Source organism: Micrasema longulum, unplaced genomic scaffold (genome assembly GCF_059751315.1).
Source record: "Micrasema longulum isolate JH-2025_06_02 unplaced genomic scaffold, ASM5975131v1 h1tg000955l, whole genome shotgun sequence".
NCBI classification, from domain to species: Eukaryota; Metazoa; Arthropoda; class Insecta; order Trichoptera; family Brachycentridae; genus Micrasema; species Micrasema longulum.
The window spans coordinates 430,676-447,096 of NW_028278146.1; the positions used below are offsets into that span (position 1 = coordinate 430,676).

The window sequence follows — 16,421 nt, forward strand, 5'->3', positions numbered from 1 at the left end:
GGTCGTGGTTTCTACTAAAATAAATATTTCTTTTGAAATATCTATCAACACTAATAAACTCTCCCCAAAATAAAATTAAATGCATACTTGTCATAAAAAACTCACATTAACTTTTTTTTGCAAGTTGCAATCGCAGCAGGTGTGAAGGGTTAAGAGTTGACCCTACGCGGCGCTGAATACTACACGTCATGAGTATTGAGTGTGTATCATGCTAAGTCAGTATGTAGGGCACACGGTCAAGTGGTCAGGGCTGCGCTTAACCGGTTTTCAACCGTTCATCTCTTTTAGTAAGAGTTTCTAAATCGCCGCTCGGGACAGGAAAAAGCCGATTAAAATTGTGCCGTTTGTAGGCAAATCTCACTCCCCCCTCGCCTTGTATAGCCCATTCAAATCTTTAATAAACCTTTGCATATGTTTGCTGGACTGAACGTTTTGAAATAAATATAATATACATTAACGACATAATACACAGTGACATAATGGGAAAAGAAACAATCTATGCGGACGACTTAGGAATTTTATATGAAAACAAAAATGACATTGAAACGACTAAAACCACCAACAATGACGTGCAAAAACTATTAGAATGGACAAACAAAAACTTCTTAACACTAAATGCCAAGAAATGCAATATAATACATTTCGAAACACAAAAGAAGAACCATAACATGAACATAAAAATAAACAACGAAACTCTTAAAGAACTAGAACATGTGACTTACCTAGGACTCACAATAGACAGACAATTAAAATGGACAAAACACATAGACGGACTCACTAAAGTAATAGCATCGCTACATAGCCTCTTCTACAAAATTAAAGATTTTATACCAAGAAAGGAAAAAATTATGATGTACGAAGCCTATGTCAAAAGTAAATTGAGTTACATAATCGCCTTCTGGGGAACTGGTAACAAGACAGACATAACAAGAATACAAAGACAACAAAATAAAATTCTTAAACTAACATACAACCCACCCTACCTGACCTCTACGACTGAACACACCAGTTTGACATAAACTACTTGACTAAAATTGAGACCTTAAAAATTGTGCACAAAATAACACTGGGAAACATACAAGACGACGACATAATATTAGTCAAAAATGCTGACATACACAAATATAACACCAGACAACAACAACACTATCATATTGAAAAAGCAAAGACAAACACAGGACAGTCAAAAATACTACATAATGGACTTAAACACTACAACGACCTACCTTACTACTTGAAAACTTTTACTGGAGACAAATTTAAAATCAATCTGAAAAAGCACATGATGACTGAACTAACTAGACTAGACGAGACATAAAATGACTAGACAATATTAAATTTCTAATGTAACCCTAACGGGTTTTTTTAAAATTGTAAATGAATAAAAATAAAAAAAAGATTCTAGTGTGTATACATTTATTAAATTGTAAACACATTGTTACGAGACCACTTGAATTTATTTTGAAGCTTTGCCATATACAACCGCAATGAGAAAGGTCAGTTGTTTTTAAATAAAATTAAAATAAAAAAATCACTTTTTTATTACGAAAGCGGTTAGAAGTCAGATATCACTCGTTAAAACATTTTTATTGTTTTATTTTTAACCTTTTCTTTTCTTTCTTTCTTGTTTTCACAACATATTATTTTAATTTTGATAGAAACTTTTCATTCTTGTTTTTTAGATATAAATTAAAATTTTGAATGTTTTAGTTTTATTTTGATTGGTTGTATTTTTTAGCACCCACGATTTTGATGTATTTTTTCTAAATTTGGAAATGTATTAATGCTTATGTTTAGTCTTTAATTTAAATGTTTTTTTTTCTTCTTTATTTCTCTACTTAAAAAAATATTTTACACCATTTTATCTGTTTTTCTTGAATTTATTTTTGCTTTCTTCTTTATACATTTTTTTATTTTTTCCAATCATCTAAAATAAAATAAACATAAATATATTCTTTATTTTTTATTTGTAAAATTTTATGACGTTACTCTTTTATTTTAATCTTAATTGAAACTTATGTCTGAGCACACGATGACAAACTATTATTCAATAGTTTATCGAGACAAATGAGAGGGTATTACTCGTAAAAGCTAACTTACAAATCTTTACCAAAAACGGAAAATGAGTTAGTGATGCCAAAATATACTTTACACAAAATCTAACCTACCTAAATAATAGCGTAATTCAAAACCGTCTCTAAGTCGTGTAAAAACAGATTTCAATTATACTACTTGATACCGCAAACTTAGCATTCTCCATTGATTTTGTGATGCATAATTATAAATCTCACGGTTCTTTTTCAACGTTTTTTGCAAATATCTCAGTAATTCCTTTAATCGAGATTCTTAATTTGCTTTTAATACCCTTATGTGTCTTAATACTTTATATTCCAAGTATTTTTAATTAGTAAATTATATGTAAATATAAGTTATAACACCATTAATGAGTTATGTTTATCTTTTTATAATGTATTAATATTTTTATAATTTATGTATTTTATTTAATAAAGACTCTATAAATTTAAAAAAAAATCCAAATAATATTTTTTTTTATATAAATAAAAGACGAGTGGTATTTAAATCCACAAATTTTGAATATCTAGTGGCCGGTTTCATCGCTTTTGCGACATCTTCGAGACTGGTATCATTATTAAGGAGTTCAATGTATTTATGCAAAACAGAGGTAACGATAGATAATTAAATAAAATTATTTTTATCTTAAGGGTCTTTATAAAAAAAATTTCGGTTTAACTATTTAAAAAAAAAATACTTAAACTCATTAAAATAGCATTATATGAACTCATTAGTTAACCCGAAAAATTTTTGATAATGATACTTAAGATAAAAAATAATTTTATTTAATTTACTTTCATATGATTTTGAATTATCTATCCTTACCTCTGTTTTATTTATTTATTTATTTATTTATTTATTTATTAATTAACGGACATTGTCCATGTTTACAATTTATAAGGTTTAAATATTACAATAAAAGAGTAGTTTAAAACATTTAAAGAAAAAAGAAAGAAGCATTGACAAACATAAGGGACATCGAGACAAGATCTGGACTACTTATTTAGTGCTCGTTTAAATCGTTGTAAACTTAAACCAAAAAAGTCCAGATCCTGTCTTGAGTTAACAATACGACAAAGGCGGGTCATTGGAGAATTTAGGCCATAGTTTGTTCTATGCTGATCGATGAACAGTACTTCATTGTTTCTCAATCTACGAGTCGGAATATTGAATTTTACTTGTCCTAGTAATGATGGAACATCGATTATACCATTTAGTATGCCGAACATATATATGGAGTCAATATTAGTTCTACGTTTTTGTAGACTAGAAATATTTAACATCGACTCTATTTCAGCATAAGAATAATTATCTCTCTCTAGTCCAAGCATCCACGCTATTTTTCGAAGCAAGCGATGTTGGACTGATTCAATGTGATTTATGCGATTGACATAGAATGGAGACCAGACCACTGAGGCATATTCAAGAAGAGGGCGAACAGTTGAGCAATAAAGAGTTTTGATTGTACGGACATTAGTAAAATCAGAGGATATTCTGTTAATGAAGCCAAGTAATTTCAGTGATTTATTTACTGTATTATCTATATGCTCGTTGTATGTCAGTTTATAGTCCAAAACAACTCCTAAATCTCTGATGGACTTGACTACATCAATTTTGGAGTTTTCTAATAGGTACTCGAAGGAAATTGGTTGTTTTGTTCTATGAAATGACATTATTTTGCATTTTTTAATATTTAGTTCTAATTTATTGACTTTACACCATCGGTTAAAAGAGTTAATGTCTGATTGAAGAAGAAAGTTTTATATAAATACATTGAGCTCCTAAATTATTCAGTCTCGAAAATGTCGTGAAAGCGATGAAACCGGTCACTGGATATTCCATATTTGTGGATTAAAGTATCACACGTCTTTTATTTATATAATAAATTACAATGAACATCCATCAAGAATTTTCACTTACAAACTTAAATGATTTAAATAATAAAAATATCTAAAAATATAGTATGCCTAATCTACTTCAAATAATTTAACTCAGTCAGACCCTTTGCACACCTCCAAGTCCGAATGTCTCGGAACATGTCCTTCGAAGATATCTCACTGTTGCTTTGGGCTAGTGATATTTAAGGCATTTAAAGAGTCGAAGATGAGGTTTCAGGATGAGAGGGCTTTGAACTTTATTATTTTTATTTCAATACAACCGGAGCAAGCTCAGACCTAGCGACTTGAGATCTAGCCTACATTCATAATGTCACAATCATAATGTTAATATATTTTTATCTTGCCGTGTTGAAACATGGATTAGAATCAACTGTTGGTATTAGAAAGCACGAGCTATTTCGAGATCTATTATTATGGGTAAGTACTTAACTACTTAATACATCGAGTGCATTGTTATCAAAAAGGTACAGCTGTTTCGACGAACAATATTATGGATAACAATAATCTTTAAAAAAAAATAAAGTTCTACAGTACCTCAAATCAAGTTTGAAAAAAAAAAAATTAACCTAATATGCACGGGTTTTCAGTACCGCAAAACTTCAGAGGAACATTTTTATGATCTTCAATCCGCCCGTTCCTGTGATATAACCTGCGCGGCGTTCTAAAATGCATTTAATGAATTAAAATCTCGCAACGACTAAGAATATTTTGTGTCTGCCTAGATCATGCCATGACTATGCTTATTGTATATTTAAATATATTCTAAGATTGTATATGTTAAGCGAATTTAATGTTTTATGATATCATTAATGCGAATCTTAAATATACACATTTATATACATACGTATATAAGGATATTATCCTGACTTTTTTATTATATATTAAGAAAAAAAATATTTTACATATTAAAGGTACATTAGATAATTTCAAATGAAATATTTTGTCCATTCAGATCTTCGAAAATGACAAAATATCGAATACCCTGAGACAAATTTAGAAAACATTCTAAATTTATTTCTAATGAAACACTTTGTAATTTTTACCACATAAGAGTCTAAAATATATAATAATTCAACTTGTTTCAGGTATTCTGAATTACCCAGTTCATCCGATGTAAATATAAATTTGTTTAATATTACTATAATTTATTTACAGTTTGTTCATTTAGAAGTAAATTTCAAAGCACTCGCTTCCTGAGTCCTCATCTTCAACTCTTTAAATGCCTTTTGAATATCGGTACAAAATAAGTTAAAACCGAATAAACAATATGAATAAGAAACAAACAAACCATCACGCCGTTTCTGAGTGGTAGGCAGAGAAGATCGAACGCCTTATATGTCTTTAAAGATATCGCTTCCTTTGCATCTCATACACGCGCGCCGATTTTTCCGACTTTTGACATGTCCCCCTTTAAGTATTTGTTAGATTTGATAATGCCACGTCTTTCTCAGTCTTCCTAGATTCCTGAATCTAACATTCGCATCGCTAATATTTTAAGCCGTTCATAAATATTACGGGCGTGTATTTTATAAATCCATACACACACCCATGTGTGTATGGATTTATAAACAAAAATGCTAACCATTAGGTAGGTACAGTTATGGTATGTCATAATATTACATTGTGTACAAGCGCTGATTTGAAAATATGGACGCCCTGATCTTGGATTAATGCTGTCAGATTGTATTAGAATGAGAAATATCGTTATATTAATTCATTATTCACGTTAAAAAATTTTTTTTTTTTTTTATAAATTTCATAAAAACTAAAAATTTCTGAACATATTTACTTTTACACATCTCGTAAATGTTATCACTGTAATTCTCCAAAAAAAGGAGACTTTTTGTTTCATTTAAATTATATATTGATAATTCTTGATGGAATTCCATTATAATGATGTAATAACGAGAGAGCTATTAAATATAGAGTGAATGAACATTTGGCTTCACATAGATTAAATAACGACTTATCAAACTATGCATCACATTTAAATTAATTTAAACATACTTTTGATAAAGCAAAAAACATTTAAAAAATTCATGTAGGACGTAAAGGTCAAAAGTTAGATAGATTGAAAATTTAAAAAATAAATAGGATAAAAAATAATAGCGATAGAATTTTAATAAATCAGCAGATAGAATTTTAAAACTCATCCTTATTAGCCCCCTTAGGTAGATCCTGTACATTGTAATAAAACAATAAATATTTTTCATATAATAGAATATTCTCTTAGAGTACACCGCCAACACATTTTTAAATAATTTGTCTCACTCTGTTCCATTGAAATATTGCGTATTGTATCTTTTTCAACTTATTTTTAAATGTACCTACACTTAAGATAATATTTAGTTTTATATAAATTATCCTTACACTGTATAATATTAACCAGTCTGAAGATGTCCATTAGAGGGTGAAAGCGCTAATTGGTCAAAATAAATAAGTGGAAGTGTACCAAGTATTATTTAAATTAATAACTTATATGTAAATATAAGTTATTACATCACTAACTCTTGTGCTTGGAGAGTGACTTACACTGTTTTAGTTGTTTATTTATAAGAGTTTACATAATTTTAAATAAGAGTACATGAAAGAAAAAAATTAAAACATATAATATATATAAAGAAAAAACAAAAAACAATAGTACATTCATACTAATTAAAATTTAATGTTGTTTTTACACGAGTTCGAAAAATTTCTTTAGGTTAACTTTAAATTTGTTTATTGATATTTATTTTTAATAGTTTTTAGTTCATTGGGAAGATTATTATATTTTTTTACACCTTTGAAGACAGAGCTATTTTGACCATGACTTGTATAGAATTTAGGAATTGTAATATTTTGTTGGTATCTGAGTGACTTATTCATCTCAATTTTTTTTTCTTCTTTATAAATTTGTATAATAGAATTTATTTTATAAAAAGTGTCTACTGTATGAAGCCTTAATATTTTATATAGACTTTCCGTATTGAATGTTGAGGGTTTCTTTAAAATTACTTTAATAATTAATCTTTGTACTATTTTAAGGGGGTTTAGTATATTAAAATAGTACAAAGATTAATAAACGGTTTAAGAAAATGATTTAGCTGAGTTTAACATTTACACAGTAACGAACCTACGAATGTATGGAACTTGGAAAAACCTAGCTTCTGTAAGACAATTTTTAATAGAATAGGAAAACGAACACGCCAATTGTGGATATGTACATATAAAGAGGTCATCGCTTTAGTGCCATAATTCAGGGAGAAAATACGGAAAAACTTAACTTAAGGCGTATTCACGTATCTTAATGAAGATAATATTAATCTCCCAAGGACAAAAACTATTTATAAGATAGGAATCAGGGACTGGATTGTCTTTAGTGGGAAGGATTTAAGTGGGAAACTCCTTGATGATTTTTTTATATTTAAGTTTTCTGTTAACCATATTGATTTTTATTTTTCTTTCTGTTGACGCCCATGGGGCTTTTACATTATACATACTATATAATAAGAAACAGTTACAGATTAAACATAATTAACATTTTTTCAAATATAAAAATTTAAAAAAAAATATTATTAAAATTTAAAAATAAAGTTACATAGTTAACATAATACACTATTAAGACATAATACATACATTATATAATGTTTATAATATAAGGCATAACAGGATTCAAATAAAACATAATAGTTAATTTTTTTTTATGTTTTGATGTGCCATATATATGTTTTTTTGTGTTTCTGATCGTTTATTTGTGGTGATATACTCACGTGTCTGTGTCAACTAATTGCTCGTTCCATTTCAGCACAGAACTTTTAGTCCCATAGAGTTGGGACTTATGTCTCAAATAATGTGCAATAAAAAAGCACCACTTGCTTACTTTAGAAGATCGCCGTCTACTATTAGACATGGGGGTGCTTCATGACATACTTTGTGGACGCCTTGATAGTCCGGCTCTTTTGTCGGAGTTATCATTAAATGTCCCCGGCTACCGCACCCGTCACACGTGGAGCTCTCTATTTCATGTGCCAGCAGTTCGTACGAACTATGCCCTGAACTCTCCACTTATACGGTTTGCTCGTGAATATAATTTGAACTTTTCCCTTATTGATTCACTTGGTTGTAAAAAAATAACATTTAAAATGCGCATCTTAAAACATACTTTTTTGTCTTATACTTAGTTTCAATAATGAAGAATTATTTTATTTTATTTTATTTTATCTCTAATTCTAAATATTTTATATTTATTTATATTTTCGACTCTTGGCACTTGTGCAATATTAACACACATGTCCACCCTCATTCCAATATAACACCCACTCACCCACCCTCTCACTCACTTACACTCACACAAACACACTAGTATGTATTGTACGTGTATTTAATGTATTTCTGTGGATATCTGTCATTGGTTTTATTCTCTTTATATTTTATTTGTTATATTTTGTTACATGTATTACTGTTGATATCCCCAATAAATCAATAAAAAAAATATAAAAAAAAACGAATGTATGTTTATGAATAAATAAATTTAAACACAATTTTAATGCGTATTATTTAAAGAATAACACATGTTTTCTGTTTTAAAATTATTTATGATATTACTCACCAAACCTGGCACCCACCGCACCGGTCGCGTTTGACCCAGTCTTTGATAAGCTGTATTCAAATAACGGTATTTCTAAAAAATGTACCACGTAATTTTCTACAAGCGCGAAGTAATTATAGTACCGATTGTGTACGGTTATGTCACACTATTTTGCTAGCGACTCTCCGAACAACTCAGATTATTACTTCGGATGCCTATAATGCAAGATATAATTGATTTCATACGAATTTGGTACAATTTATTATGCCATAATAACTTTGCTTTGAGTGAGACATTTGTATTTAGAAATTCGGGACTAGATAATCTTTTTCTGTGTTATTACAATCAACTATTGGCCATTATGGGAAACAAAATCTCCGAAAACAGCCCAGTATGAAGAAATTTCAAGATAATTTTAAAATAAACTTCAAATTCATGCCGAGACGATTGAATAGCGGGATCAAGGTCAAAGGTGGTCAAACAAAATATTAATATTGTCATAATTAAATAATAAATATATTTTAGAGATGCTTCAATGCGTTTTATTTAAAAAATAAATAGTTAAATATTGAAATATTTTAGTATAAAACGTTTAAAATAGAACAATTAAAATATGGTTTTATAATTTATTTTTTTTTGTTTTTCATAGAAAAACTCTTTTTTATATTCTAAAATTAGTGCTTTATTGCAGAGAATTATATCCGTGTATGTTGCTTTATTCGTATAAAATTAGAAAATATATTGGATAGCCTCGGAATAAAATTGAAAAAAAAAACAAAATTGTTTTTTATATGGGTATGGTTTTTTATGATGCGGGGGCTTTAGGTATAATAATGCCATAGAAAGCGAGTTCTATACCCTTTTAATTATATTTGCATTTTATCCCCTCTGCCAACCTGTATAAATATATGACGTGATGGTTTGTTATTTTGTTCGTTAATTTGTACTGTCCAAGTCTTTGTTTATAACAGTAAAAAGGTAGCGGAAATTGCATCAGAATATTTTTGTTAGCAAACATTTTCTTTATAAAACTATAATAGGTTAACTTACCACTTCGTCAAGAGTTCCTGGCTCCTTCATAACATCGCTAGTCTTCGCGCTTCTTCCGCCTGGAAAAAAAATACAATGTTAAAACTGGAGAACTCACAATAATAAAACTTTATATAATCCAATTTCGATAAAATCTGAACTATCTCAATGAGTTTTTCCTATTAGTAATACGGCATATTTTTGCTAGTGAAGTTAGTTATATAACCAGATCACCTCACAAAAAGATAACAATGTAAAGTTTAAAACAACATTGCGCACAGATTTCAGAAAGAACAGCAATAAAAATCTTAACTTAACAAAGTACCTTGTTACAAGTATTTTGCAAACGAGACTTACGTAATGAACTTTTTCCATTATTGGAGCAATACAGGCTCCAACCCTTCAGCGAGGGTAGATAAGAGTACTAGCAGAGGCTGTATCGAAAAAGTTGTTCGTTTGTTTAGGTTTTCTGATACGCAGGCAATTTTGATTCCAAACATTAGTTTATATACATTGTATAATGTATAACCTTATCTATTTGCTCACGATAAATAAATACTTAAATAATGAAGGTTCTAACATTCTTGCTCGGGTAATATTACGGAAAAGTACAGACCGAAGTTTCATGAATTCAATCATGATATTGGAATAACTCTTAAACGGAAAACAATCGTGATTGAAAAACTTATATTACGACTTCATTTGTCAAATTTAACCCCCACATCTCTTGTAAAATAGACGCCTGTGAATTTAAAGTAAAGTTTTTTGTTGACAAGGATAAAGACATACCAAAAAAAAGGCTGAATTTTGCGGTTTATGATTGAAATTACTATGCGAACGATTTTATGACAGTCAATTTTATTTATTTATTCATATTTTTCGCAAACAAACTATAATTAATAATAAAATTAATGTGAGCTCACTGGGGTTTCCCGTGCCGAGGACACTTAACAATTTAGTTTTTTGAAATTACATTTGAGAATAAACAAAGAAGACTAACTTAAAAAACAAACATAATTAATAAAAATTCGGACAGTTTTAAAAACAAGGTATTTATGTACATCTATATTTTTTTTAAATTTTTTTTTAAAAAAAAGAAGTATTTGCGTTCTTATGATTTACCCAAATACTTAATTTTGAGGGCCATTTTCAACGAGTTGTGAATAACTCACTATTAGAAAACGGGAATCAAGTTGGGGTAGAGTGGGATTCGAACCACAGACCTTTGGTCCGTGAGTCCGAGACACTAGCCACAGGACCACAACCCGATTTTGCACAATAAGTTTTTCTGGGTTATTATGCCGTGTGTCGTTTGTACTCTCTACCGACGTTTCGGATCGCGTTACAGCGTCCATCATCAGGGTTGATGTGTGATGGACGCTGTAACGCGATCCGAAACGTCGGTAGAGAGTACAAACGACACACGGCATAATAACCCAGAAAAACTTATTGTGCATCTTAACGGCCGTGAAAATCTAAGAAGTTTAATTACATCTATATTATTTATATTACAAAACACATAATGAAAATAACAAAAACCTAACATAAGCTATACAGTTGTGGAGCAGTTGATTCAGTATTGGTATGGGCGAATAAGACAATCCATTTTACTTCTACCTAGCTCCACTATCCATTCATATTTTTTTATAGATAATAATATAATCTAAGCTTTCGATGCTCACTAAGCGTCAATTTGTATACATTTAGTCTTCATTTTACAGAGATGCACAAAGCAATTAAAATGTCTGATACCTGCTTTTTTCTAAAGCAAATATTATTATTGTTGCTAAAATATCAATAAAAGACAATGTCGGCCATTATTACAACCTGTATTATCAAATTAATATTCAGTAAAACAATAAACATAAACGATTAATAATTTGTTTAGCCGTTTGTAGGCGGTTCGCACCTTATCATTCTTCAAACAGTACCTTCACCCAATTTGAAACTACATAACACACAAACCTTAATACAATACAAATATTGGCTTATTAAAATAAGGCCGTGGGTCCCATTGACAGACGTGCCCTATTAACTCAATTTACAGACAAATGTTTCGTCTCCTAACAGCTGGAAAACAATATCACTAACGACGCTAACAAGTGTTGTTGACTCGCCGTGTTTGTGTCTCCAAAGGTCCGATTTTTTGTCTCGAAATGTGGTCCTTTGACTGAAAACCGCCTCCCCTAACCATTATGCCGTGACCAAGCTGATCATGTTTTTTATATTGAAACACTACATAATACCATATGCATTTTTTTTGTGATATGTGAGTTACAGTTATAATATTTGGCTAATTTATAAAGTGGTATATTTGTTTAAAAAATCACCTCGATGACAGTTAACAACAACACTTTAACTTCCATACATTCTTACTAAGCTTATACTGCATATTAAACATTCTGATTTTAAAATTAAGCCTCATCTATCAAACGAAAGAATTGGGATTTCAATGTCGATGATTTGGAACTGTGAAGGCAATCGGACCGAGGCATAGTCCTATATATACCTTTTAAATATATTTTTATTATTATTTTTTGTTAACTTTTTAAAATCATTCTTATGTTGTTGAAATTCCATTCGTCGATGCGTTTTGCAGCTGCAAGACTTTTTGTGATGTTAGTTATCATATTATTTTTATCATATTATGTAAATGATATCAACTCTCAAATATCTTAATTTAGTAAATGGGGTCTAGAATTTCAACCGTCCATGCGCTCATTAGCTGCAAGACTTGTTGCTATCTAACTTTTAATTTTATAAATTTGCTTTTTAATTCGTTTTTTTAAATTTCACTTAAACCCTAAACTTCATTGTCAAGTAAAAATTTTAAAAATAAAAATGTAAATACGGGCTAGATTTCTTATTGTCCATGCGCTTTGTAGCTGCAAGACGTGCTGTTATCTAGCTCCTATTTATCATAATTGTTATATATCATAATTGGAGACGAGGAACTAGAATCCCAACCGTCCATGCGCACTGTAGCTGCAAGACGTGCTGGGATATTTATTTATTGTACAGCGCCCTTGAGGTGATTTTCACAAAATGGCGCTATATAAATTATCCAAACATTATTATTATTATTATACCTCGTAGCCATTTCATGAAGGGATTTGATTTCTCTCCTGCGGAGGTTATATTTAATTCCCTCTGGCTTCTTAAGCAGAGAAAATGTGTTGCAAGGATGTTTGGTTACTCCCATAATAAGTTTTGCTAACGCATGATGCTTTAAATATGGATTGAAGTTTATCAGTAATATCGTACGAGTAACCCCAGTGAAAACACGTTATATTTGAAAAAAGTAAAAATATATCAAAGTAATAGGGTCAGGTTGGAAACAGTTTAACGCAGGGTACACCTTAAGAGTAATATTTTCTACATTACAACTTTGATTTTTATATACCCAATGAGAATTCAATATCCGCCATCTTAATACAGAACTTATTTGATAACAGTAGTTGCGAAATTCATTTTTGTTGGTGTGATAGCGACCATAGAAACTTATACCTGCACATTATGTGGCATAGTGCTGGAATAAGCACGTGATCTCTCAATTCATATTATTCGGTAGTCAAAATGGATAGTTTGTCAGATTTTTTTTAAAATTTCAAACAATTTCAAGGTCCTGCGACCTTCTCAATGCGATTTAAGTGATTTTTAATAATTTGCATCTTATAATATCTGAAAGATTATATGTTTGTATGTGTTTGAATTAATTGTGATAAAAAAAGAAACACGAATAAACTAAAGAATAAAACGAGTTCAAACCATTTCCTCTTCTTCCCGATTTCGATTTATTTTTCTAACGGTTTTCTCCATGTTCTCCATTACACTGACAGTAGTCAGTCTCGATTTGACAGACTACCTTTGACGTCTATGTAAACCGTGAAATTATGTAAAACGAAAATTGAAATGGGCCATAAATGGGCCATAAATGAATTGATTGAAATGGGCCATAAATGAAATTATGTAAAACGTAAAATTACAAATAAATAAATAAAAATATAATGTTATTTTCTTTTTTTTCTTACAATTATTTATATCTGTGTGGATTTAAGTATGAATATGTATTATTTTTATATATGTATACTTTTTAGAGACTATTAGTAAAATATATTAAATCATGTAAATTAATGCCTCGACACAGGTTATGCCCAGTGAGGTATTCATATTTAAAAAAAAAAGTATTATGTAAAAAGTGGAATAAATAAATAAATAAAATATTGTCTGATGAACTAACAATAAAAACGTATTATTTGTAAGGTAAGGTTAGATTGCCTCACTTAAGATGGAACAAGAGATACTAATTATATTGTTTAGATAACTCGACGATACCAATTGAAACAATGGTTATTTCAACTCGTGAAAACCATTAGAGAGGAATGCTTCAACTACACCTACAAATATGTTCCATTAGGCTTTTGGCCCACGCAACGAAGTAAATAAACAAATTAAAAAGCTTTTTAAGAGACATTTCAAATCAGTTTTCATCCTGTGTCCACACTTAGTAAAAAAAAATGCGTGAGAGTTGTTTTATGAGAATTTTACATTACCTTTTGTTGTTGCAAACTGCTGAAAATGGAATATATTTGCACAATTATTTTTTATTGCATTTATGTATGTTGCGGGGTTTATAAATAAAAACGTTTTGTTGTGAAAACCAACCAAAAACAAGCCATCAACCCAGTATGCCAAGATTTTCATTCAACCGTTTCCTCAAAGGCTGCTTACAAGTAGACAATACAATATTGTTTTGTCCCAGGACTCGACCAAAATTGTCCCGAGACATCGCCACTGAGATTTAGCCCCACCACACTATGCTCCTCGCGCTGCCACCCTCTCGCCCGATGTTGCCCTCTCCGCCCACACATTGCAATACTCGCGCAATTAATCGCGACGCTCCGTACTTGTCATTTGTCTTTTCTATACAATGGATGATGAAACTGTGGCAGCGTGCGCGCTGTGCATTTTTAGTATAGCTAATTATATCAACGTCATACAAAAAAAATATACACATCATTCAAAAACGACTTGCGCGTCTTTTGTGACCGCTCGATGGCTTATGTGGCCAGCCACTTGCACTCATATTGCTGATCCTTTGACTAGCGCTCAAAAAACCGACAAAATAGGGAGCGGTGGGCACGACGAGAAGCATTACGTGCGGCATGACGAGTAATGTTGCCAGACTATGTCTCTGCCTCCCTTCCTCGCTACTTTCCATGCCACTCGTCGAGTGTGTGGCAGGCCAATAGACGGGAAGGCGGAACAATGATTACCCCACCACCACCACCGTCCATATTGTCCCCGTGTGGACAGGACCTTGTGACAATAGCGATTGGATTGATTTGAAGATGTTAGGATTAATTCTTTATTATTATGACGATAAAACTTTGCTGCACAATAATTTTTAATATGATAACAAACTTATTCTCAATTTTTGATCCCCTTACTAAAATTTTCAATTTATCTTTGAATTGAACAAGATCTAGAATATTATGTTAGGATTCGTTCTGCGTGTTGCCAGGGTTTTCGAAAATACCCGCGTACTGAGAACTCTTTAGGTTAAGTGAAGTAAAACAACTATTTGTTTAATAATTAAACTTAACCCATATATCCTAACGTAACCTTACTTCTCATAACAAAATAAAGTTGAAAATAAAACAGTTATTATTGTTGTATAATTTAAATGAACTAAGCGACGCGCGACGCTCAGCCTTTTTGTTAAACATAACTATATTAATTAATAATTAATAATATAAAAATTACATCTATAATTCTTCTTTGTGTAACACTGATTTAAAACATCGTTCATATTTTTTTTGTAACTTATTTATGTTATCCTAAAAATGTTATTAATTAAAATAAAATAAACTATGGTATGGCGTCACTCCCCATTATGTACTTGAGAATTGTCTATTTCTTTTACGTAATATGAAACGTTAATGTAAATATATGTATTTGATAAATGTAAACAATTGTATTTAGTTGTAATATTGTATTTTTATTTGTTATTAAAAAAAAAAATACATTTTGACTCAGCGTCCGTTATTCATTCGATTCTATACCGGTATTTAATGTACAGCCTAGCCACCCAGTTGAGTGGCTGTTTTTACTATTAGGGAGCGACACGTATATTTCGATTGTACGTGAAAAAGAAAACACTTAAAAACCACTAATTACTGTTAAGATTCAGATTTTAATAATTATAATGTGATTAACTTTATCAAATCATTTAAATTAATAAACTCACTGAGCAGTTGAAAGAATGTAACTGATATAAATCTATTGAGATACCACCTTTAGTTTATTGTTTAGTTATCAATCAAATTGAAATTTCCTTCAAAAGATACATACATACATACATACATACATTTTATTTTTCACCACAACAGGCCAGGAGGCCTAATAACAGTGGTGAATTACATCACAGAGTACCCAGGCTTGAGAAAAATCACATTTTATTTTTTTGTGTTCTCACCGGGAATCGAACCCGGAACCTTCCGTGCGTGAGTCAAGCGTCTTGATCACTACACCACGGAGGCCGCCTGATAAAACTGTACACTCGATAAAGCGCTAAAATGCATGAGAATAGAAGATACTGTAAAGTCCCCAGGTCTTAAATACCATGGAAATAGTTTCAGGGAGGTCCTGCCAACGCCATGAGATGTAAAAAAATACGGGGAATGAAGGACACTAATTTTAGAACATCATCATAAATCGGTTTGTGGTCCCGTGGCTAGTTTTACGGAATCACGGATCAGAATCACCTCACTCTACCCCAATTTGATTCCTTTTTTCTAATAGTGGGTTATAAATAACCAAGTGCCATTTTGCCAAAATGTCACCAAAAATAG

General features: G+C 30.6%; 1 protein-coding gene across 9 annotated transcripts in view; it reads right to left on the reverse strand.

Moving 5' to 3' along the window:
- Positions 1–16,421, reverse strand: part of ASPP (Ankyrin-repeat, SH3-domain, and Proline-rich-region containing Protein) — a 704,899-nt gene that overhangs the window by 390,719 nt on the left and 297,759 nt on the right. For all 9 annotated transcript variants that reach the window (XM_088232182.1, XM_088232180.1, XM_088232181.1 and 6 more), the window contains one exon: positions 9,589–9,647. In XM_088232182.1, coding sequence (XP_088088308.1) covers positions 9,589–9,647 — 59 coding nt within the window. The remainder of the gene's footprint in view (positions 1–9,588; positions 9,648–16,421) is intronic.